This window comes from Argentina silus (genome assembly GCF_951799395.1).
Source record: "Argentina silus genome assembly, chromosome: 15".
Lineage (NCBI taxonomy): Eukaryota > Metazoa > Chordata > Actinopteri > Argentiniformes > Argentinidae > Argentina > Argentina silus.
In genome coordinates this window covers 6,130,882-6,154,464 of record NC_139669.1, presented here as the reverse complement: position 1 = coordinate 6,154,464, position 23,583 = coordinate 6,130,882, and the positions used below count along the sequence as shown (strand labels likewise).

At 46.6% G+C, this 23,583-nt stretch overlaps 3 protein-coding genes across 3 annotated transcripts in view; 2 read left to right on the top strand and 1 right to left on the bottom strand.

Moving 5' to 3' along the window:
• LOC310815804 (MORC family CW-type zinc finger protein 3) overlaps nucleotides 1–3,068 on the top strand; it is an 8,511-nt gene extending 5,443 nt beyond the window's left edge. Inside the window, exons 13-17 of the mRNA XM_083685734.1 lie at nucleotides 360–399; nucleotides 661–860; nucleotides 1,024–1,522; nucleotides 1,709–1,830; nucleotides 2,093–3,068. Of these exons, the coding sequence (XP_083541860.1) occupies nucleotides 360–399; nucleotides 661–860; nucleotides 1,024–1,522; nucleotides 1,709–1,830; nucleotides 2,093–2,246 (1,015 nt within the window). The 3' untranslated portion in view covers nucleotides 2,247–3,068. The remainder of the gene's footprint in view (nucleotides 1–359; nucleotides 400–660; nucleotides 861–1,023; nucleotides 1,523–1,708; nucleotides 1,831–2,092) is intronic.
• A 652-nt stretch (nucleotides 3,069–3,720) lies between these two features.
• f8 (coagulation factor VIII, procoagulant component) lies at nucleotides 3,721–22,627 on the top strand (the record flags this gene model as incomplete). The annotated part of the gene is made up of 26 exons (XM_083685494.1): nucleotides 3,721–3,896; nucleotides 4,042–4,142; nucleotides 4,521–4,643; nucleotides 5,066–5,278; nucleotides 5,738–5,914; nucleotides 6,308–6,411; nucleotides 6,711–6,831; nucleotides 7,303–7,585; nucleotides 8,264–8,429; nucleotides 8,575–8,656; nucleotides 9,327–9,544; nucleotides 10,005–10,155; nucleotides 10,715–10,924; nucleotides 11,463–12,651; nucleotides 13,010–13,175; nucleotides 13,783–14,016; nucleotides 14,191–14,419; nucleotides 14,604–14,786; nucleotides 15,405–15,521; nucleotides 15,644–15,715; nucleotides 16,013–16,098; nucleotides 16,265–16,426; nucleotides 17,627–17,771; nucleotides 17,907–18,055; nucleotides 18,915–19,097; nucleotides 22,059–22,627. The coding sequence occupies 26 exons, from the start codon at nucleotides 3,721–3,723 to the stop codon at nucleotides 22,212–22,214; spliced, it is 5,196 nt and encodes a 1,731-aa protein (XP_083541620.1). The 3' UTR covers nucleotides 22,215–22,627.
• Nucleotides 19,172–21,290, bottom strand: LOC310816497 (E3 ubiquitin-protein ligase TRIM39-like). Its single transcript, XM_083686730.1, has 2 exons — nucleotides 21,190–21,290; nucleotides 19,172–21,084 (listed from the first exon to the last, which is right to left on the bottom strand). Exon 2 carries the CDS (start codon nucleotides 21,080–21,082, stop codon nucleotides 19,412–19,414), a length of 1,671 nt encoding a protein of 556 aa, XP_083542856.1. The 5' UTR covers nucleotides 21,083–21,084; nucleotides 21,190–21,290; the 3' UTR covers nucleotides 19,172–19,411.
• Nucleotides 22,628–23,583: the final 956 nt, after the last annotated feature.

The window sequence follows — 23,583 nt, the reverse complement described above, 5'->3', positions numbered from 1 at the left end:
ATGTACCGTGTGGTAACCGCTGCTCTGACACTGTGTGTGTGTGTGTGGCTGTGTGTGTACGCATGTGTGTATACGCATGTGTGTGTACATGTGTGTATGTGTACAGAGTGTGAGTGTGAGTGTGTGTGTGTGTGTGTGTGTGTGTGTGTGTGTGTATGTGTACACAGAGTGAGTGAGTGAGTGTGTGTGTGTGTGTGCATCTATGTGTGAGAGAAAGAAAGGAATCAGTTGTGGTTTAGACCACGTTCTCAGGGCAGTGTTCCCCTTCTGGTTCTTTCTTTCCGTCAGACTCAAACCAGACCCTGATGATCTCCATCTGCTAACAACTGTTCACTTCTCTGTCTGGTTTATGTCAATAGGGACCAGGCCCAAGTCAGAAAACGAGGGAAATCACTGGAGGTGATTCTATAACGTGCATACTCACACAAATACACACACTATATTTGCTAACCGTATAATCAAATATTTATTATGTAATTATCTATCAACAATGCCATGACAAACCATATTCAGCTTGAGAGTGTACTAAATGGTATATAAATGTCCCAAACTCTTACATTAAATCAGTCTTGCATAGAGAAATGTTTTTGTGTGTGTACTGTGTGTAATTTTGGTGTGTGTGTGTGTGTGTGTGTGTGTGTGTGTGTGTGTGTGTTTCAGGACAGCCATACAAGGTTTCGTGCCCTCACCCGTGGCCTTTCTGAACCGACACTCCTTCGCCCACTCCCCCGAGCTGACCTCCAGCACACCCACGCAAACACACAAACAAACAGGTTCAAACAGGATGTATCAGAGGAACATGAGGAGGACAAAGTGGGGGCGACACCAGAGGGCGAAGAGGACAGCATAGCACACTCCAGGTCAGACACACACTCAGATGGACACAAACACACAACTGCGCACAGACACACACACACACACACACACACACACACACGCTGGCACGCACACAACCACACACACACACACACATACACAAACTCATCCTATCTCTATGACTTCTCTCCTGTCTCTCATGTGTAGCAGCAACAAAAGGAAGTCAGCCTGGCCACCTGCTGACCTGGACAAAAGGCCACGCCCGTGGACGGAACCACAGCAGCCTTCTGACGAGCGGGAGGAAGAGGTACAACCTGGGAAGGATGTAAATGAGGCCCAGACAGCTGCAGGGGAGAAGGCCCAGGGAGAGAAGGCATCAACCACCAGAGTTAGCAACGCCCAGCCCAGCTCCAGCCCAGCCTGGCCCCACTCCCTCCCCTCTGCCCAGACGGTGGTAGTGTCCCCCCTGAGCCGGCCGGAGGGCCTGAAGGCCAGACCATTGTGCCTGGAGGGGGGGGACAGGGATACGCTGGTTCAGAAAGTCACTTCCCTGGAGAAGGAGGCACAGAGGCTGCGTATGAAACTGGGGTTGACGGCAACACCCGATGCCATGGCAACCACCAGTCCCTCTGGAGAGAAGCCAACAGGTGGTGGGGCGGAGTCACCGGTGGCCATGGCAACCAAAGAGAATACATGTCAAACGGAGGTAAGTAGGGGTGGATGAATCTCCTGAATTAATCTCCTTGTCTGAGTGTATTCCCTCATGCCACGATGAGTATTTGACCCCTCAGGGATCGATGATGTGAAATCCTTACAATGATGAATTCTTCACGAGCACTCAGAAACCTCATACAGACAGTTATAGCATATTCTACTGCTCCTTGGTGGCCAGGTGCCAGTCCAGGTGCCAGTCCAGGTGCCAGTCCAAATGGGCAGGCTAAGGAGGGAGAAGGCTGACGGAAAGAGCAGGCTGAGACAGACGGAGAGTGGAGGCTGCACACAGGGAGAGACCTGGTGTGTTACACTTGCACCGAACACACGTGCACACACACACACACACACACAGGCACACACATACATGTCTCTGATATCTCACACACACACACACACATCACACACACACACATGCACACTCACACACACACACGCAGACACACACACATCACACACACACACACAAAGTATCTCAGTGCGCCTGGTTCTGCTACACGTGTTCTATGTTCTCCAACATGTTTTGCCCCTTGTGGTCTGACCGTACGTTCTCCCCGTTCCCCAGCAGTCTCCAGGAGACCCTCAACAGCATCCGAGGGAACGTGGTGGCGCTGCTCTCTGCCATCCTGCCCCACCTGGACCTGCAGGGCATCAGCCTGGACACGGGCGACGTGGACAGCATCCTCCAGCAGATCATCGATGCCAACTCACTCGTCTAAGCTGGCCACACTGGCACCGCCACCACCACCCTGTGGCTCTCTGCCCCAATGCCAATACTGTACATTACCCCTACTGACTCATTATGCATTATGTTACCTAATAAACAGGTGAGGCTGGTGGAGGTGGAAATCGGGGGACAGGGTCATTGTGATGCATGGAACGGAATGCATTAGAATGAGCCTGTCCTCCGAAATGGAATGTGGAATGGGTATCAGACACGTTCCTCATTCCATTCCATGCATTATACTCATTCATCATTCCATTCCATGCATTACAATGAGCCCGTCCTCCGATTTCTACCTCCACCCAGCCTCCCCTGCTACTAAACCAGCTTCAATAACATTGTCTATGCATTTCCCCTCTTCGTGACTCTCTACCTTGTCTTACCTACATGCACTTAACCTGCTATTGTTGAAAAGCTTTAGATTCAATGACTATGGTTGAACAAAGAGGCTACATTGGGACAACCTTGTATTTAAAGTCAAATGACAAGCCATAGAGTTGCTTGGGACTCAGGTAAGCTCCTGCTTATGCTGTATAGTTTTACCTTACACTTGTGTTTGAGCTCCATTGAGCTGTTGGTTATCAAGCTTTACTTCTTTGCCAACCGGGTGTTTATATATTTCCAACTGTGTGCTTTTATGCTATTGTTGCTCCAAAAACGTGCTTTTTGTATAAGTTACTGTTTTATGTATTTTAAATGTTTTTAAAGTGTCATGAAGAATCCATGACTGTAAGTTTAGCATTGTTCTGGAAAAATACTTGCGTTGTGTGTATGACTTACTGTTTGTGTTTGCTTTCTATAAACATTAACCAACTGACATCAGGTTTGTGTGATATCCTCTCTCTCTCTCTCTCTCTCTCTCTTTCTCTCTCTCTCTCTCTCTCTTTCTCTCTCTCTCTCTCTCTCTCTCTCTCTCTCTCTCTCTCTCTTTCTCTCTCAAACACACAAACACTGACATGCAACAATACTTCATCCAGTTCTGCAGTAGTTAATATTGACCACAGGGGGGCAGAGAAGGTATTTTTTTACGCTCTCTTACATAATCACATATTAGGCTACTTATTTATTTTTCACAACATAAAATGTGGAGATCCATACACAGCATATCAGCTTTCCCCATTCTTATTTGTACATGTATATAGATGGTTTGAAGAGTTCTATAGTCTCAGATACCTTGCCAACCAGAGTAAATATCTCTAACTTGAAAGGTCTAAGAACAGAAAAGAGGACATTTCTATGTCTCACTGTCTCCCTGTCCCTCTTCCTCTCGCCTACACACATACGTGCGTTCTCTCACAATTTCCATCTCTCGCTTTCTCTTTCTCTCTCTCTCTCTCTCTCTCTCTCTCTCTCTCTCTTTCTCTCTGTGATGTGGAAATGGAACTTTTCCTTTAAATATCTCTCCTGACGGGAAGAGCCTTAGTAAGACATTATCCGACCAGACGCTTAGAGCGTCAGTTAATTTGCGTATGCCGTGCAGTCGGACAGGTGTCCGTGCGATGAGGGCGCTGTTACTACCGTTCCTCTTTGTCTTTGCGGGAGCGGAGGAGTCCCGACCCGCTACAAGGGAGTACTACATTGCCGCTGTTGAGATCGGATGGGACTATATTCATTTGGACACTGTTGACGCAGCGTCAGACCAAAGGTGAAGTGATCAAATACAGTATACTGTCTTTATTTTATATTTCATTTTAGCTCTATTTCTTAATTGTAATTGATTTTTAATGTCACAGATTTTATTGTGTCACTTATTCTAAAACAGTTATTTATTGTTGCCCATTCCTTTTCAGAAGAAGGTCCAAAGATGCTCCACAGAAATACATAAAGGCTGTTTATAGAGAATACACTGATTCCACCTATTCAATCCCCAAGCCCAGGCCACCATGGGCAGGTATGTATAGCCTTATGATTTTTTTTTTTTCAACTCTTTTTGATTTACTTACTTTAGACAGATGTACTTTGGATAAAAGCGTCTGCTAAATGTCAAAAATGTAAATGTCGTAACAGGAGTGACGTCCAGTCACCATATACAGTGCCCTCTGTACATGGACAAACACCCGCAAATAAGAGCTGAGAATCTGTATTTTAACCTCACGTAATTCTTTGGAGTATAGAGCCAAATGAAGCCAAATGAAGGAAACCTGCTTCACTGTCCCAATAATTACGGGGGGGGGGGGGGGGGGGGCACTGTAGTGTTATGTGTGGTGTCTGTCAATATGATGTCACTCAGGCATACAGATATATAATCCCAGGGACTGTTCTGTTTCAGGTATTCAGGGTCCAGTAATCCATGCCATGGCGGGGGACAGAGTGGTGGTTCACTTTAAAAACCTGGCCTCTCAACCCTACAGCATCAGCCCTGTAGGAGTCACTTACTGGAAACAATCTGAGGGTAATAGTTTGTTCGTGTGTGTGTGTGTGTGTGTGTGTGACGGTAATAATGTCTAACACTGTAGTAACACTTACGGTAAACAGTCAAGCTGCTGTCTTGTCTTAGACCTTGTGTCATTAATCAACTCTGTGTGCTTGTGTGTGTGTGTGTGTGTGTGTGTGTGTGTGTGTGTGTGTGTGTGTGTGTGTGTGTGTGTGTGTGTGTGTGTAAACAGTCTGATGGTAATAATGTCTAACATCGTAGTAAGACTTACGTACGGTAAACAGTCAAGCTGCTGTCTTGTCTTAGACCTGGTGTCATTAATCATTAAGCAGACCTTAATCCATTGAAGTGTGTGTGTGTGTGTATTGGATGTGTGTGTGTGTGTGTGTGTGTGTGTGTGTGTGTGTGTGTATGTAACATGTGTGTTCCTATATCCACAGGGGTAGGGTACGATGATACCACCTCTAAACAGGAGAAGCAGGATGACGCAATCCTTCCAGGAGGCTATTACAAGTACGTCTGGGACATCAACTCCAAAGACGGGCCAACCATGAACGATCCAGAGTGTCTGACCTACTCCTACTCCTCCCAAGTGGACACCGTCAGGGATTTCAACTCTGGTCTCATCGGAGCTCTGCTCATCTGCAATTTAGGTTGGAACCTAAACCTCCCCTCCACACACACACACACACACACACACACTGTGACGCATGCCTGATGAAGGAGGAAACACGCACAGCCCACAGTGTTTGCCCACAGTGTTTATCAGTGAGTTAGGGCCATGTTCAATGGGGAGTGATGAGCAAATGGTCTGCTTATGACTTGTGAAAACCGTTCATACCCACCTGCAGGTGATTTACTGCAGCTACATTTCTCCATCAATATATGTTCCCCCCTGCTAGCTATTCACCGAGGTTTGGTCTGTGTTTCCTGCTTCTGGTGTGGCTCTCTGTGGAGCAGTTGGTAGAGCATGGTGCTAACAACACTAGGGGTTGGGGTTTGATTCCTGCTGGGACCATATATCCAGAAAGGTGTATGTAATGTGAACGCAATGTAAGTCGCTTTGGATAAAAGCGTCAGCTAAATGGTATATATTGTATTGTACTCTCAAGGTGCGTTTACCGACAATGGACTTCGGAACAGCATGGAATTCGTCCTTCTCTTCGCTGTGTTTGATGAAACAAAGAGCTGGTATGGAGAAGTAGGGAGAATCCGGGAGAAGCTGAAGAAACCCAACACTGTGAAGCAATACCACACAATCAATGGATACGTGAACTCTACCTTACCAGGTAAGGAGCGGCTTCTTTCAACTTGTATTACAGAATATTTCAGGATGTACTGTGTACTGAGTTCAGAGTCTTAACTTTTCACTTATGTGGGGTGCTCAGTGGCGTAGCACACTAAGGCGCATACCATATCTTTGCAAGGTCCCTGGTTCGATTCCGGCCACTGACATATCCTGCATGTCATCCCTCCTCTCTCACCCATCCTTCCTGTCAATCTCTACTATCTCTATCCCAATAAAGCAGAAATGCCCTAAAAATATATTTTTTAAACTTTTCACTTGTGTGTGTGTGTGTGTGTGTGTGTGTGTGTGTGTGTGTGTGTGTGTGTGTGTGTGTGTGTGTGTGTGTGTGTGTGTGTGTGCACACGTCTGCGTGTGCATGTGTGTGTATGTGTAGGCCTGACAATGTGCCAGGGACGTGACCGTGTGTTTTGGCATCTCATTGGGATGGGGACCGCTCCAGAGATCCACTCCATCCAGTTCCAGGATTACACTCTACAGGTACACACACACACACACACACACACACACACACACACACACACACACACACACACACACACACACACAGGCCTACACATTAGCCTACATTACAAACAATTACACACAGTTTACACAATATAAACAATTATTAAAAAAATAGATATGAGGGATTCAACAAATAATTTTCATTTCATAATGTTAGGTGCCATGTAGGCCTATTCTTGTCGTTCAATCGATATCAATATAATATAAATTCTTATGCTGTAACTTCTTCAGATCATCTCTCTCAGTGTCTCCTTCTCTGCTTGGTGTTTCAGGTGATGAAACACCGCAAGGTCTCCATGGAGATGACCCCCATGACCTTCACCACAGCCGAGATGAAGCCCAGAACCCCGGGGAGGTTCCTGATTAGCTGTCAGATACACGCCCACCACCACGGTAAGACACGCCCACAGTCACCATATAAGGCTCTGACGTTCACTCTGACAACACCGTCAAGTGTCTGTGAAGTGACAGAATGAAACTTGTAGGTTTGAGCTTGAGATGGATGACTGTGGAATGGATGAATAGGGTGTAAGCCTGGGGCCAGCGTGTCCAATCACATTCCCACTACTTTGCTGACACATACTTTCCCTTTCAGTAAAACATTAAAAGGAATTGGAATTCGCCAATCACCAATGGATGAACGAATGCTTAGAAGCATTACTAATGCGCATACCACATAATCGCAAGGTTCCTGGTTCGATTCCAACCCTCGACACGTCTTGCATGTCATCCCTCCTCTCTCTCACCCATCCTTCCTGTCAATCTCTACTGTCTCTATCCCAATAAAGCAGAAATGCCCTAAAACATATTCAAATAAATAAATAAGTGCTCGGTGGTGACGAGTGTCTGATATGTTTCCTCCAGCGGGCATGAGTGCCTACTTCGTGGTGGAGGACTGCCCTGAGCCTGTGACTGTGCCCGGTCCGGACCTCCGTGAAGTACAACACATGGAGAATGAGTATGGTGACTATGAGTATGGCGACTATGGCAGTGACGACAGCGGTGACCTGTTCTCCGTCTTCACCATGAAGCCCTTGCAGCATCGGCCTGGGCTTCGCTCCAACAGAGGCTTCAAATCATGGACGCATTACATCGCCTCAGAGGAGATCAGCTGGGACTACGCCCCACACCTGGGCCAGGGTAACAAGTAAGAGAGATGGGGGGAGAGTGGGAATACGGAAGGGGGAGTGATTTAGAGAGGATTATGGTGGGGGGGAGAGAGAGAAGGGTTGAGGGGGAGAGAGAGAAGGAGGGAGGGATTAATGTGCAACAGAGATGGAAAGTGATGGAGGCCAATTGGAGAGGAGGACGGAAGAGGGGGAGGAGTGAAAGCAAGGATGTGGGGTAGACGGAGAAAGATAAAAGGCAGGAAGGAGTGTTATTGAGAGTTTGTGGCCGTTTTCTCAATTGTTAGAAACTTTTGTTAGAAGTTTCTCTCCACTGTCCTTCCTTCCTTCTCAAAAGGAAGCATTGGAGGAGAACGTCTGAGGGGAGGAGCCTAGTAGAGAACGAGTGGAGGTTGCAGGAGAGGATGCAAGGAATCCGTTTGGAACTACCTGAGAAAAGGCCTTTTATTTTTTATTTTTTTTAATATGTTTTTAGGGCATTTCTGCTTTATTGGGATAGAGACAGTAGAGATTGACAGGAAGGATAGGAGAGAGAGGAGGGGTGACATGCAAGATAGGTCGAGGGTTGGAATCGAACCAGGAACCTTGCAATTACGTGGTAAGCGCATTAGTGTGCTACGCCACTAAGCGCCCCCCCCCCCGAGAAAAGGCCTTTGATTCAATACTAACTCTGCTGATGCTATCCTCCTTTGTTTCAGTAAGCTATCGTCAGAGTATTTCCCCAAGGGGCCACAGTATCTGGGCCATGAGTACAAGAAGGTGGCATACGTGGAGTACACTGACCAGACATTCACTCAGAGGAAATCACCAATCAACGGACTGCTAGGCCCGTTGTTGAGAGGAGGGGTTGACGACCAATTTCAGGTGTGTTCCAAAAACGAAAGAAAAAAACAGAAATGCAGATGCATGGAAGCCGATACGATACATTTCCTACTGGACGGAGGGAAAAGACAGTGAAGAAAACAGATATCTGATTGATGTGTGGTTGTCATTTTTATCTAATTTTCAGATTATTTTCAAGAACCTGGCAAGTCGGCCTTACAACATCTATCCAAATGGCCTCACCAGGGTCCACCCGCTGCACAAAAGTGGTAAGAGAAACTGTCGCATGGTGAAATACAGTGAGTTACATGAGATACTGTGAAATATGATATTTTGTAAACAGCCCTGTTTCAGCTAGTATTTAGCAAGTATTTACCAAAGAAATGATTTGGTAATGATGTGGTAAGAAAGGGGACTTTCTGGTACTTACACATAGTGGAAGAAACAGAAAGTGTAATAAATATGCCCCAATCAGGTAATACGGTATTTACCCAGTGCATTCTAAGTAAGTACCTGTTTAATACCGAGCTGTAGAATAAAGGATTGCAGATATTTTTATTATATTTTTGTAATTTACTGTATGTTCAGTATATGGTCCAGAGACTTTCAGTCATTCCTGTTTGCCGTGTGTGTGTGTGTGTGTGTGTGTGTGTGTGTGTGTGTGTGTGTGTGTGTGTGTGTGTGTGTGTGTGTGTGTGTGTGTGTGCATGCGTGCGTGCGTGCGTGCGTGCGTGCATTTCTGTGTGTGTGTGTGTGTGTGTGTGTGTGTGTGTGTGTGTGTGTGTGTGTGTGTGTGTGTGTGTGTGTGTGTGTGTGTGTGTGTGTGTGCGTGCGTGTGTGCGTGTGTGTGTGTGTGCGTGCGTGCGTGCGTGCATTTCTGTGTGTGTGTGTGTGTGTGTGTGTGTGTGTGTGTGTGTGTGTGTGTGTGTGTGTGTTTAGCCGGGAAGAAGGACCTGCGCTCTTTGGCAGTGCCACCCAACGGGACGTTTGGATATGTGTGGAAACTGACAGCGGAGGACGGACCCCTGGGTGAGGACGCGCAGTGTCTGACCCGTCTGTACCAGAGCACAGTGGACCCAGAGAGGGACCTGGCCTCAGGCCTCGTAGGACCCTTCCTCATCTGCAAGAAGGAGGCGATGGACACGAGGGGCCGGCTGGTGAGAAGCAACCAGAAATCATGTTGTGACACATCAGTTCACTATCTCTGCTGCAGCTAGATCATACAGTAGAACTCTGAGCCTACATTACAGACAATACCATGCAGCATTCACATCATCTCAAACCATTCTCAGAGTCTCTTTGTTAGTCACTATTGTAAGAGAGAAAGTTCTGGAAAAAATGTATCGTACATTGTAAAAGTGAGTGAGGTGAATAGAGGTGGTGACCACTGGGTGCCAAATGTAACCAGGTATATGAGATTCGTAACCATGTGTATGAGATGATGTATATTGTGACCATTCCTGATACTCTCACATGTTAGGGTTAGGGTCAAATCTCATGAAAATACACACCAAAACAGGGAGCTCACTTTCCTTCTACTTTCTGCATAGTGTCAGCAGCATTGTCTAGAGTGCAGTTGATGTTCTGAATATGTGTGGATTAATGGTTTTCTTGCAGGTGAGCCCAGATAAAACCAATAAGTTGATGTTTGCCATGTTTGATGAGAATAAAAGTTGGTACATCGATGAAAACATTCAGAAGTACAGTAAAGACCCTTCCCTGGTCAACCCTGCGGACCCTGAGTTCTACAACTCCAATATCATATACAGTAAGTATATATGTGTTATCCTACTGGAATATTCCTCTAAGACACCTTTTTGTATAACCTTGATGTGTTATTACTTATGACTATTCTAATCAGAAGTATTGTTTTGGGTTCCCTTAAAGGCCAGCTTCAGTGAAATAGAAACATTTCAGAACAGAAGAATGATGTGCTAACCTGCATAGCAATGATTACTGGAGCGCCTATTGTAGTCCAAGAATAATATTTTAAATTGAAAGTTCCAAATATCCGATTGCGTCTTAAAGCCAAAAACTACTTTAATTTCCTACTTTAATCTCCTGTGAAATGTGATTTGAGTTATCTGAATTGTGGTCACCGTTGCGGAAACCAAAGGTGTGGGAGCGTTTATCACAGAGTTCAAACAATTGTATTGTGTGTGTATACATATGTGTGTGTGTGTGTGTGTGTGTGTGTGTGTGTGTGTGTGTGTGTGTGTGTGTGTGTGTGTGTGTGTACATACATGTGTGTGATGACAGCTTTGCACACTCTTGGCAAGTGTGTGTCCAAACGTTTGACTGGTACTGTATGTGTACTCTGCTTGTAGATGTGAACGGGATCATGTTCAACAGCCGGCATTTCAAGATGTGCCAGAGTGACGTCACGTTCTGGCACGTGGCCAACGTGGGCACGCAGAGCGACTTCCTGTCCATCTACTTCACAGGAAACCCCTTCATGCGAGACAACGTGTACGAGTCCGTCCTCACGCTCTTCCCCATGTCAGGGGAGACAATCCCCATGGAGACGGAGTTAACCGGTAAGGTCAAACGAGATCAGTGATTGGCTGATGCCAGGAGTGGTCACGGTCGGCCCGACGTTCTGAACGTTGATAGAACAGTCGTGGATAGAGCTGACATGGTTCTGGACCAAAGGAGGCTGATGGAATTAGGAATTAGAGGACAGGCTCATTGTAATGCATGGAATGGAATGTGTTTGATACCATTCCTTAATCCATTCCATGCATTACAATGAGCCCGTCCTCCGGTTTCTATCTCCACCAGCCTCCCCTGGAGCTGACAGGATTCTCTACTCTACATGTGGTAGATTATTATATTTCTGTTTACCGGTTCAGTTAAAGAAGAAAGGAAAAGACTTTGGAGATGTAAGGATATGTTAGGTGGCTTCTGTTGATCCTCGGGGGCCTCCGTAGTTTATCTGAGGTGGAAAATACGCTAGGTAATAAATCTGTTTTGATTATACTAACATGGTTCTCAGTCATCACTCATTACAGGCCATAGATGTCTGTTCTACATGATATGTTTGTTTCTGAATATCCCACAACGTCCTGTCCTCAGGTGAGTGGGAGATCAGCGCGTTCGACGGCAGCCTGAAGAGTCGCGGCATGAGCATTCGCTACTCCGTACGCTTCTGCGACAACCTTGCCCTGTTCGACGACAAGGACGACGAGGACGACTTATCTGACTACCTGGAAGAGATGTTCCCCAGAGGGCCCCGCAGCCGACCGCAGAACCGAACCGTAGCCGTCCGTGTGTGCAAGAAACCCGCCCTCAACCCCAACACAACCGCGCCTCAGGCAGGAAACGCCACCGGTAATGATGTCACTGACCAAGGGTCAATCTGTGAGATCAGGCACGTGACGCTGGCGCCATCAGAGAAAGAAACCAACATGTTGTCCCAGGGGGGGATCCCACAGGACATACTGGATGAGCTGGAGAGGGACGGGGAGTGGACGGCCTCCAAGTCCCAGGAGTTAGGTTTGGATGGTGGGGATGGGCAGGGGGGCAGGAGACAGAGGCGTCAGAGCCAGGGAGAGGGTGGTGAGAAGGGGGAGAGTAACGAGGTGGTAGCAAGCAGCAGCCAGCAGGAGAACCAGACAGAGGTAAAGATGGAGAGGCTGGGTCAAAATCTGCAGCCATTAAGCCAAGCACACTCGGAGTCAGAGCCACTCCTCCTGGATGCGCTGGGACCGGATTATTCAAATGACCCTGACGATAACACACTTCTAAGCCACGCCTACTCCGAGCCAGAGCCACTCCCATCTGATTTGCTGCATCTTGATTATTCTAATGACCCTGGCAATGAGACAGTCCTTAACCAGACCCACTCAGATCCAGAACCTAGCCAGCAAGAGAACCAGACAGAGGTACAGACGGAGAGGCTGGGTCAGATTCTGCAGCTGTTAAACCACGCCCACTCTGAGCCCACACCACTCCCATTGGATTTGCTGCATCCGGATTATTCTAATGAGACAGTCCTAAACCACACCTACTACGAGACAGAGCCACTCCAAGTGGATTATCTGGATCTTGATTATTATGATGACTCTGACAATGAGACCGCCCCTAGAATGGCGGTGTCACTGGAGTATGATGACTACAGCGATGAGGGGAATGGCACGTCTGGCATACAGGGTGGCATGGACGTCCGCGGCACGGAGGGAAAGTACCGCAGTTACTACATCGCTGCAGAGGAGATCACATGGAACTATGGGATTAGAAAACCACACCAACTCATTATACCCAGGTTGGTTTAATCTACTGTGTGTATGTGTGTGTGTGTGTGTGTGTGTGTGTGTGTGTGTGTGTGTGTGTGTGTGTGTGTGTGTGTGTGTGTGTGTGTGTGTGTGTGTGTGTGTGTACAATATCCAAGTAGTACAATATCCAAGTGTCCACTTACAGGTACAGTCTGTAACTTTCATTCCCAGTCAAAAGTGCGGCCCCTGCACAAGTATGTGAAATGTGATTTGAGTTATCTGAACTGTGGTCACCGTTGCGGAAACCAAAGGTGTGGGAGCGTTTATCACAGAGTTCAAACAATTTATTTCAATGCGATTTTAAAGGATGCATCGACACATCCTTTTCCTCAACTGTTTCCTTGACAGGGAGATGCGGAGGGGAATGAGGAAGTTCCTCTCGGAGTACAAGAAGGTGGTGTTCCGGGCCTACAGGGACATGGACTTCCAGAATCCAGTGACTCGAGGAGAGCTGCAGGAACACCTGGGACTCATGGGTCCTATGATCAGAGCGGAGATCAACGACCTCCTCACGGTGAGTGAACACTTGGACCCTATTTATACCTCTGCGCTTGTAGAAATAAAAGTTCTAGTTAATACCAAAAAGGGGTTCTTCATTTGTCCCTGAGGTGGCACACTCTTTGAAGAACACTTTTGGGTTCCATGTTGAACCCTTTCCACAGAGGGTTCTAAATGGAACCCAAATGGTTCTATGTGGAACCGAAAGTGTTCTATATGGAAACCAAAAGGGTTCTTCAAAGGGTGCCCCTTATTTTCTAAGAGTGTAACTAGGGCCCAAGGTCAGAGGTCAAGTGCGTTGGGACGCTTAGTGGCGTAGCACACTAATGCGCACACCACGTAATCGCAAGGTTCCTGGTTCGATTCCAACCCTCGACATATCCTGCACATCATCCCTCCTCTCTCTCACCCATCCTTCCTGTCAATCTCTACTGTCTCTATCCCAATAAAGCAGAAATGGCCTGAAAAACATATTTAAAAATAAATAAATAAAAAAAAAGAAGGTCAAGTGCATTGGAGAAACTCAGGGTCCTGTGATTCAACCAATTTACACAAGTTTAATTTACATTAAATTTTAGGTTCTGTGTGTCGTTGTGTTAAACGTTCACTGGGTCTTCTGACAGGTGACCTTCAAGAACATGGCGTCCAGGCCCTATTCACTGCACCTCCATGGGGTGTATGACAAGACCCAGGGAGAGGGTCCGACCCAGACTCAGGGTGGGGTCGCAGGGTCACCCGGGGAGGCAGTCCAGCCTGGTGAGATGCGCGTGTACAACTGGAGGGTCACCAGAAAGCAGGGCCCCACCTCTACAGAGTTCGACTGCAAGGCTGGAGCCTACTACTCTACCCTCAACCAGGCAAGTGTGTACACCCCTCACATCAATCCTGAGGGTCCTTTTTTGCTAATTATACCTTGAATATGTGTCTCATCTACAAGTGTGTGTGTGTGTGTGTGTGTGTGTGTGTGTGTGTGTGTGTGTGTGTGCATCTGCGTCTGCATGTGCGTGTGCGTGTGTGTGTGTGTTCAACAGGAGAAGGATCTTCACTCTGGCCTGATCGGCCCTCTCCTCATCTGTAAGCCTGGTACCCTCCACCGTCGCCTCAACATCCAGCCCAACATAACGGAGTACGCACTCCTCTTCCACACCTTCGACGAGACCAAGAGCTGGTACCTGGAGGAGAACCTACGCCAGTACTGCACTCCACCCTGCCAGGCCGACCAAGACGACACCTGGTTCCAGATCAGCAACAAGTTCACAGGTAGAGCCATTTAGACCCCTGAATCTCATTCAGTTTGTGTTGAGCTTTGTTTCGCTGAATTTGTTGGTTTAGAGAAAGAGAGTAGTGCTTTATTGATCACCTAGGGGAAATGCAGTACATTTCTCTCATATTGTATGTGTTTGTATATGTTAACTCCTTGTGAAATCTTTCCTTGTTACCGTAGCGATAAATGGCTATGTAGCGGAGACTCTCCCTGGTCTGATGGTTGCCCAGCACCAGCCAGTCAGGTGGCACCTGCTCAACGTCGGGGGCAACGGAGAGTATCACGCTGTGCACTTCCACAGCCTGCCCTTCAGCGTCCACAAGGAGCATGAGCACCGGCTAGGAGTCTACAACCTCTATCCTGGTACACATGCACACACAGATAGACACACACACACACACACACACACACACACACACACACACACTAACACACACCCACGCGCGCACAGCTGTTATATTACAATACCCCCTACAAACGTTATTCCAGTAAATTTACCTCCGACACTCCTTCAGTATTTAAACAATAATCCCACATGTATAAACACAGCGCCCCAACTAGATGAACTCTCAGTCTCTATGCTGGTAAGACATTCCTGTAGCATTAGACCTTGACCACGCAGAGACATAGGAAGTGCATACAGAACGCATTACGCATTGATCTATCCTTCCAGAACGTTATTTTTTTGAACTCATAAATCCTCCTAATGGCCTCCAGTCATTGCAGTCATCCATCAACATACTGTGTGATCCCCGTAGACAAACTATTGGCTCGGTCAGATTTTGACAGATACAACATCTCTGTGTGACTGCACCCTTAGGGCCGGTTTCCCGGAACACAGATTAAGCCTAGTCCTGGAATAAATAACATTTTATGTTGAAAATCTCCATTTTAGTCTAGGATAAGGCTTAATCTGTGTCCAGGAAACCGGTTTAATCTACAGTATGTGTCACCTGCCTTCCCCCCTCTCTGCCCCTGCAGGTGTCTTTGGCACAGTGGAGATGAGACCCTCTAGGGTGGGCACATGGCTGGTGGAGTGTACCGTAGGCGAACACCAGTTGGCTGGCATGAGGGCAAGGCTGCTGGTCTACGACCCAGGTAGGGGCCTCCCATCTCAGCCCAAACTCAAGAGACTCTCTTGTCGTGGTCAATGTGAAACTCAACAATTGTGGAAATGTGTATCATGGAATGGGAATTGTGATCATGTGATCATCTTACAGGATGTGCTCAACCGCTGGGAATGAGATCGGGGAGGATCGACGACTCCCAGATCACAGCGTCAGATCACATAAGTATGTCTCCGTAATGGAGAAACGTTACAGTGCAATAAATTTGTGATTTACATGACATTGTATTGTATAGGGGAGGCTAAACAGTCGAGGCTGGTGGAGGTAGAAATCGGAGGACGGGCTCATTGTAATGGAATGAGGAATGGTATCAAACACAGTATCAAACACACACACGTGTTTGATACCATTCCTCATTCCATTCCATGCATTACAATGAGCCCGTCCTCCGATTTCTACCTCCACCAGCCTCCACTGGTCTTAGTGTTTACCAGTGTGATTGACTGCAGTTCCATTTGCCAGATAACTGGGAGCCCAGGCTGGCAAGACTGGAGCTGTCTGGATCAATCAACGCTTGGATGGGAAAAACCAAGAAGTCATGGATACAGGTAACAGCTAACGGCTAATGTCCTGTTCTACTGTTAGAGATCTTAGACTGAGGTTCTCTGGTCCTGTGTGGCTCAGTTGGTAGAGCATGAAGCTAGCGACACCAGCTAGGCATATGGAGAGGCCCTCTGCCTTAAAGAGCCCCTGCCCCCTCTCTGTGTCTCCTAGGTGGACCTCCTGACCCCCACCCTGGTCCATTGGATTCAGACCCAGGGGGCGAGAGCGTCTCTGGGGATGAAGGATTACTTTGTGATGTTATTCACCCTCTCCTACAGTCTGGACCTGGAGACCTGGACCACCTACCGCGGGAACAGCACCAAGCAGGCCTTTGTTAGTACCTCATCTGTCCCCTTGAAAGCCTGCATTAGTAGCTAACATGTACATGTACCCTACATCAGTAGCTAACATGTACCCTACATCAGTAGCTAACATGTACCCTAGCAGTATACATCAGTAGCTAGCATATGTCGATGACACATTCCGCACATAAATGACTATTAACAGATTAGGACAGAACATGCAGATACAACAGAGAGATCATGTTCAGAACATTTCACTTAGCCCTGCTGTGTTAGCGGGACTCACTGTTCCCACAGACATTCTTGTCAGCATTCTGGTCTATACTTTGCATGCAAAAGAAAGAAAGACAGCCGCACACTCCTGCTCCGATGCTAATAATTTATTAAACCAATGTCCCTTCTTCAGGGTTTCAATGAAAACACACTGAGGTTCGGTCATATTTAAAACATTTGGCCACACGCGGGTGGAAACAATGAGCTCCGATGACCCTCAGTTATTTAAAGACAATCTGTCAATACAGAAAAACCATCATCTCATTTCTCAATCATCAATACAACAATACAACAGTTCCATCTTTTAAAAAATAAACTGTCAACGTGAAAAAGACATTACATGATCATCACAATGGTATTCTATAGATTCTATCTCCACTTACTAGACACTTTATTAGGAACACCTGTACACCTTCTCATGGTGGAGGTGGTGTGATGGTGTGGGGAATGTTTTCTTGGCACACTTTGGGCCCGTTAATACCAATCAATCATTGCTTGAATGCCACAGCCTATTTGAGTATTGTTACTGGCCATGTGCATCCCTTCATGGCCACAATTTACCCATCTTCTAATGGCTATTTCCAGCATGAGTTTAGTGTTCTTCAGTGGCCTTCCCAGTCACCGAATCTGAATCCAATAGAACACCTTTGGGATGTGGTAGAACGGGAGATTCACAGCTTGAAAGTGCACCTGAAAAATCTGCAAGAATTGTGTGAGGCAATCATGTCATCATGGACCAGAATCTCAAAGCAATGTTTCTAACATCTTGTGGAATCAATGCTACGAAGAATTGAGGCTGTTTTGAGAGCAAAGGGAGCCCCTACCCAGTATTAGTATAGTGTTCCTAATAAAGTGTTCAGTGTTTGATCTTCCAGGTATATATATATATACACAACTGTCCCTCACATGTACCCTCTTCATTCCAGGGTTATTGAGATAGCTGCCGTCTCTGTTTCAGATCTTCAACGGGAACCTGGACGGCTCCAAGGTGAATGAGAACCACCTCGTACCTCCGATCGTGGCCCGCTACCTCAAACTTCAGCCAGTCACCATCATGAGACACCCCGCCCTCCGCCTGGAGCTACTGGGCTGTGATCTTAACAGTGAGTCACTGTGGTGTTCTATGTAACATTTCCTTGGCATACCCACGCTACCCACGTGTGTTTAGTGAGTGTTTAGCAGATGTTGACTGTGTGTGTCCGTGTGTGTGTGTGTGTGTGTGTGTGTGTGTGTGTCAGGTTGCTCACTACCGCTGGGCCTACAGAAAAGGTTGATCCCAGACGATAGGTTCAGCGCCTCCTCCTTCCTGAAGACCTGGCTGCACTCCTGGAAACCTGCCCTCGCTCGCCTGCACCAAGAAGGCAGTGCCAACGCCTGGCGCCCAAAGGTATACACACACACACACACACACACACACCCTCCTGCCATCACCCCCCCCCCTTTCCTGCACAATTCACAACACACACTAATATGCACACACACTGACACACACACACACAGATACACACACACACCCTCCTGCCACCCCCCCCCCCCACCCCCCCATTTCTTGCACAGTTCACACCACACACTAATATGCACACACACTGACACACACACACACACACACACGCACACATTCCTGCCATCACCTTCCCCCTTTCTGGCATCATTCTTTTTCCATGCTATTGTAAGCTTCTCTCTCCCTTGTGGCCGGAACCACCATTGTTTCTGCCACACCTCCCTCAAGCTTATCAACTTTCCTCTGAAACATTGGATGAGGTGTGTGATATCAAATGGACTGTTGTTTTTAAAGATGAGAAGAGTATGAGTGACAGCTCTGAATGCTAGACAGAGGCGAACTATGCCAAGTGTTACGGAAATAATCCTTATCTTTAACTAATTAATGAGGGTCCAGGATACTGTGAGGAAACCATTATGCGCTCTAGAAAAGATAGATAAGATTGCTTGTGATGGTCATATCAATTTGTGGCAGTTCTGTTGCAGTGGAGGTAGAAATCGGAGGACGGGCTCATTGTAATGCATGGACCGGAATGATGAATGGTACATGTATGGAACGGAATGAGGAATACTATCAACAAACACACGTTTGATACCATTCCTCATTCCGTTCCATGCATTGCAGTACAATGAGCCCGTCCTCCGATTTCTACCTCCACCAGCCTCCCTTGCTTTGTTGTGTCTGTTGTCTCAACCCTTCTTCTTCTTCTTCTGTTTGACCCTGCTTCCCTCTGCCCCGCCCCCAGAGCAACACCCCTCATGAGTGGCTGCAGGTGGACTTCCTCCAAATCAAACGCATCACAGGGGTCGTGACCCAGGGGGCGTGGTCCATGCTCACCCAGATGATGGTGACGGAGTTCTCCGTAACCGTTAGCGACAACGGCCACTCCTGGTCCGACGTGCTGGAGGAAGGCACGCAGAACGAGAAGGTATCAGACAGACGCACCCATGTTATGATTCGGTTATATATTTTTTTTTTGGTACATCGGTTAGGGTTATCGTAACTGCATCATAGTATTGTCAGAAACGAAACATAACCCAACGAATGACATCAGAGAACAGACAAAATATGATTTTAGTATTTCAGAAAAATGAAACCCCATGGAAATGTTCGATCAGAGCTACGAATGGCTATTGCTTCGTTTCATGTCAGGCCACTTTCATTAGACCAGGGGAAGCTGGTGGAGGCAGAAATCGGGCAAAGAGATGCAAGCTAAAGCTAAATGGTAAAACGCTTTAAGACTTAATCTCTGTGATTGACAGGAGAGATTATCAGAGGGGCAGAGTTTTTGCCATCAATATTCAGCTGAGGGCAGAAGTATGGGTAGAGTTTCTCAGTGAAGATGCAGCCAGTGAAAGAGTAGATATGTGAACTTGTCCCCACATCATAAAAGGAAACCTGACCCTCATCATAATCCACAAACACCCCCACCTTCTGAGGCTTCTCCTTCAGAGAGAGGGGGACAGGTGGTTTTGTGAAATATTCATTTCCCTTCTGCAGCATGACAGTCCAGTATTCACGTCCAGGTCTCAGTGGAATATTGGCCTTCCTGTTGATGGACTCTCTGGCCACTCCTAAAACCCAGTCAGTCTTCCCCTTCACCTGCACCTCATAGTAAAATCTCCCAGATGTGAACCCCTCCTTTGCCAAGACACTGATGAATTCAAACCTTTTTGTATTGTCAGGAACATTCTGTGGTGTGTATCCAGTTCTCACTTGTTTCCCATCCTCAGATAGGATGAGATAAGTGTTTGCCGTATCAGGGTCCAGAGTCACATCCACTGCATACCGCTGAATTCTCTTCAGTCTGACCTCAGGCAGCTTCTTCATCTCTTTATCGAGTGTCTCCTCCATCTTAGACACAACTTTTCTCAGGTTCCCCACACACAGATCACTGTTAACACTGATCTCAGACCAGTCCTTGCTGTGTGTGGGGGGGCTCAGGGATGGGGAGCTCTGGAGGAAGTGGAGGAGGTCCTCAGTGTGTGAGAGCTGCTCCAGCTCAGTGTGTCTCCTCTGTAGCTCAGTGATTTCCTGCTCTAGTTCTTTAATGAACTCCTCAGCCTGCCTCTCTGCTGCTTTCTGCTTCTCCTCAACCACCTCAGTGAGCTCAGCTTGGCTTCTCTGAATGGAGCGCACCAGAGCAGTGAAGACCTGCACACTGTCTGATATCTCTTTCTCTGCATTTCTCTTGCTGACCTCTACTGAGTGTTTGATCTCCTTAATCTTCTGATCTCGTCTATTCATCATCTGCTGCACTTCTGTCATCATTGTCCCCAGTTTAGCAATGTTCTGTCCGTACTCTTCCTCTATAGGGACGGTGTCGTGAGTCTTGTGGTCCGTTTGGATGCACAAGACACAAACACAGGTCTGGTCAGTCCTACAGAACAGCTCAGGGAGCCTGTTGTGCTTGTTGCAAATCCTGTCTTCCAGGTTCTCCACAGGGTTAATCAGCTTGTGTCTCTTTAAGGCTGTGACTCTCTGATGAGGCTCCAGGTGAGTCTCACAGTAAGAGGTCAGACACACCAGGCAGGAGTTTAGGGCCTTGCGCTTTGTTCCAGTGCAGACGTCACAGGCCACTTCTCCAGGTTTGGCAGGGCTTTGATCTGAAGCACGCAGCTGGCTTTGATCTGAAGCATGCAGCTGGCTTTGATCTGAAGCTTTCACTTCCTGAACTGACTTCCTGAACTGAGCAGCCATCTCAGAAATAAATGTATTCTTGCGTAGTTCAGGTCTCCTCTGAAATGTCTCCTTACATACCGGACACTGGGACAAGTCATTTGTATCCCAATACATTGTGATACAGGTCATGCAGAAGTTGTGTCCACATGTTATCGTGACAGGCTCGGTAAACACATCCAGACAGATGGCGCACAGGAACTGGTCTTCTGACAAGATACTGCTGGAGGCCATGTCTGTGCACAGAAAATGGTACTTTAACCAAAGGAAAAGTTGAGCATACTATACACGTAGAAAACAGGGTTTATTTTAACTCATTCCTTATGAAGCAGTCTACTCACCTGTCTGTATCTGTGAGAAAGTGAGTCTCTTATTTTTTGTGTGTTGTTATCAAAAGAAGAGCTTGAGTAAATTTGCTCCCGAACAACATGCCTCCAGTTTAGTTTCACTTTAGAAAAGTTATGGTTAAAATGCTCCTCCCCACCCAGCAATTTCCTGCTCTTTCTGTATCAGATTAAAGTTAACTCTTTGATATCTCTCTATCAGGCATAAGTCTGTAGCGAAACCGTGAAAGAAATAGGGTTAGGGTTAGACCATCATTATTCATTCATTCATGTCGTCTTCTGATCACGTTTGTCAAATCAACGATGAATTCTGACTTAGTTGTGTTATCTACAGAATACATCTGTCAGCTTCCAATGCAGCGAAAATGACTGTCTTGTATGATTGATATGATGTCTTACAACATTTGTTATTACTGTACATGTGTTATTATATGTTTTATGTTAACATTATGACATTGTTATGACACAGTTCAAATCAAGTGTTACCTTTTATAAAGGAGGTAGAATTCCACTTTGTGTTCATTTGATGTTTTATTAAATCATCTTAGAAACAGAGGGGAGACAGATTAGGTTTGAGCACTTTAGGAGAATGTGGACACAGGGATTGAACCTTGGTCTCTTGGAGCTGTATGTGCTCTGAAGTTGGCAGTGATTACCACTAGACCAGACTTGGCCACTACACCAGGGGAGTCTGGTGGAGGCAGAGACGGCCTCATTGTGATGTATTGTACGGAATGAGGAATATAAACAAACATGTGGAATCAAATATTGTTCCCCTGCACTCCACTCACAGTTTGAACCTTAAAGGGTCAAGAACATTTATTTTGACAAGACTCTCTTTAACGCTGACTCCGCTTTCCTCCCAGGTTTTCAGTGGGAACAGCGAACCTGATGAAGAAGTGTTGAGTGTGTTTGATCCTCCTCTGTTCGCCCGCTACTTACGCATCCACCCGCGAGGCTGGGCGAACGACATCGCCCTGCGCCTGGAGGTCCTGGGCTGTGACACGCAGCAGCGCCTCTGAGACACTGGATCAAGAGGGGGCCCCACGGTGGAGCTCCGAGAGGCCTTTGAGGAGATGTTTAATGAGAAAAGAGGTGTTATGATGCCATAGTCATGTGATTCATTGATGAACAGAGTGGCTGATATGACCTAAGTTATATATTTACTTTATTATTATTAAGTTGCAGCTGATGAAGGAGGTTTAGGGGCCTCTAAGGTCAAGACATTACATCAGCGTTTGGATCAGTTTGTCTTTCTGGCTTTTTTATCTCCTTTACCAAGCATATTCATTCTACAAAACTGACATTTCAGCTGTAACCACATGTAAATACTGCCATATAATGTTTCTTGTTTGGACGGGTGTATACAGTATATATATTATGTAAAAGAGGTAGAGTTTATATTGTTAAATAAAACCTGAATATCATGATTGAATTTCAGAAACATTGTTGCTTGCTACACCCTCCCCCACAATCTCTTCCTGCCCTGTTCTTCATCTCCGTGACAGGGAAGAATGGATAGAGTTCTCTCTTTGCTTTTGTTTTCATCCTTCTCTCCGGTCCAGGGGGATGCTGGCAGTGACTCTTGTGTTTTGTGTTTTTTTACGTTTCTGTTTTTCAGTGATATGAGGGGCACCTTCGGTCCAATCTCTGTCTCCGGAACTGTTATTCCTGCTTATCCTCTCCTCCCAGTCATTCAGAGCGACAGCATATTTCTATTTATTTTATTTAACCTTTATTTATACAGGGCGACGCGGTGAAGTACGTGATTGATTCTGCCATTGTTCCATTGAACATCTAGATTCACGACAGGAAGATTGAGTCTATAATAATCAATATGATTAATATGTCTCAGGCGTGTCTGTCTGCAATACAATAAACAGAATGTCTGGGGTTCAATAATGGTAATACACTGTAGAAATGAAGGGAGAGAGAGGTGTGCGTGTGTGTGAGAGAGAGAGAAGACAGATAGATAGTGTGTGTGTGTGTGTGTGTGTGTGTGAGAGAGAGAGAAGACAGATAGTGTGTGTGTGTGTGTGTGTGTGTGTGTGTGAGAGAGAGAGAGAGAGAGAGAGAGAGAGAAGATAGATAGTGTGTGTGTGTATGTGTGTGTGTGCGTGCATGCGGTGAGAGAGAGAGGGAATGTGAGTGTGTAAATGTCAGAGCAGGAGCGGCTTGTTGTTTGTGGTAAATCTGCACCCTGTAGGCATATAAAACACTTGTTATCAGTCTCTGTGAGGAAGTGTCCATAAAGCCGTGTTTGGCTTGGAAGTGGGGGAAACAGAAAGAGCTGAACAAACGTTGGCAGAACCAGTGACCAGTAGCAGCACAACATGTCACACTCTATCCCTGTCAAAACAAAAACAGAACACTTATCACCATAGGAACAGA

Bases quoted from the DNA above. Each gene is read 5' to 3' on its own strand.
- LOC310816497 (XM_083686730.1), bottom strand. From the start codon at position 21,082: ATGGCCTCCAGCAGTATCTTGTCAGAAGACCAGTTCCTGTGCGCCATC.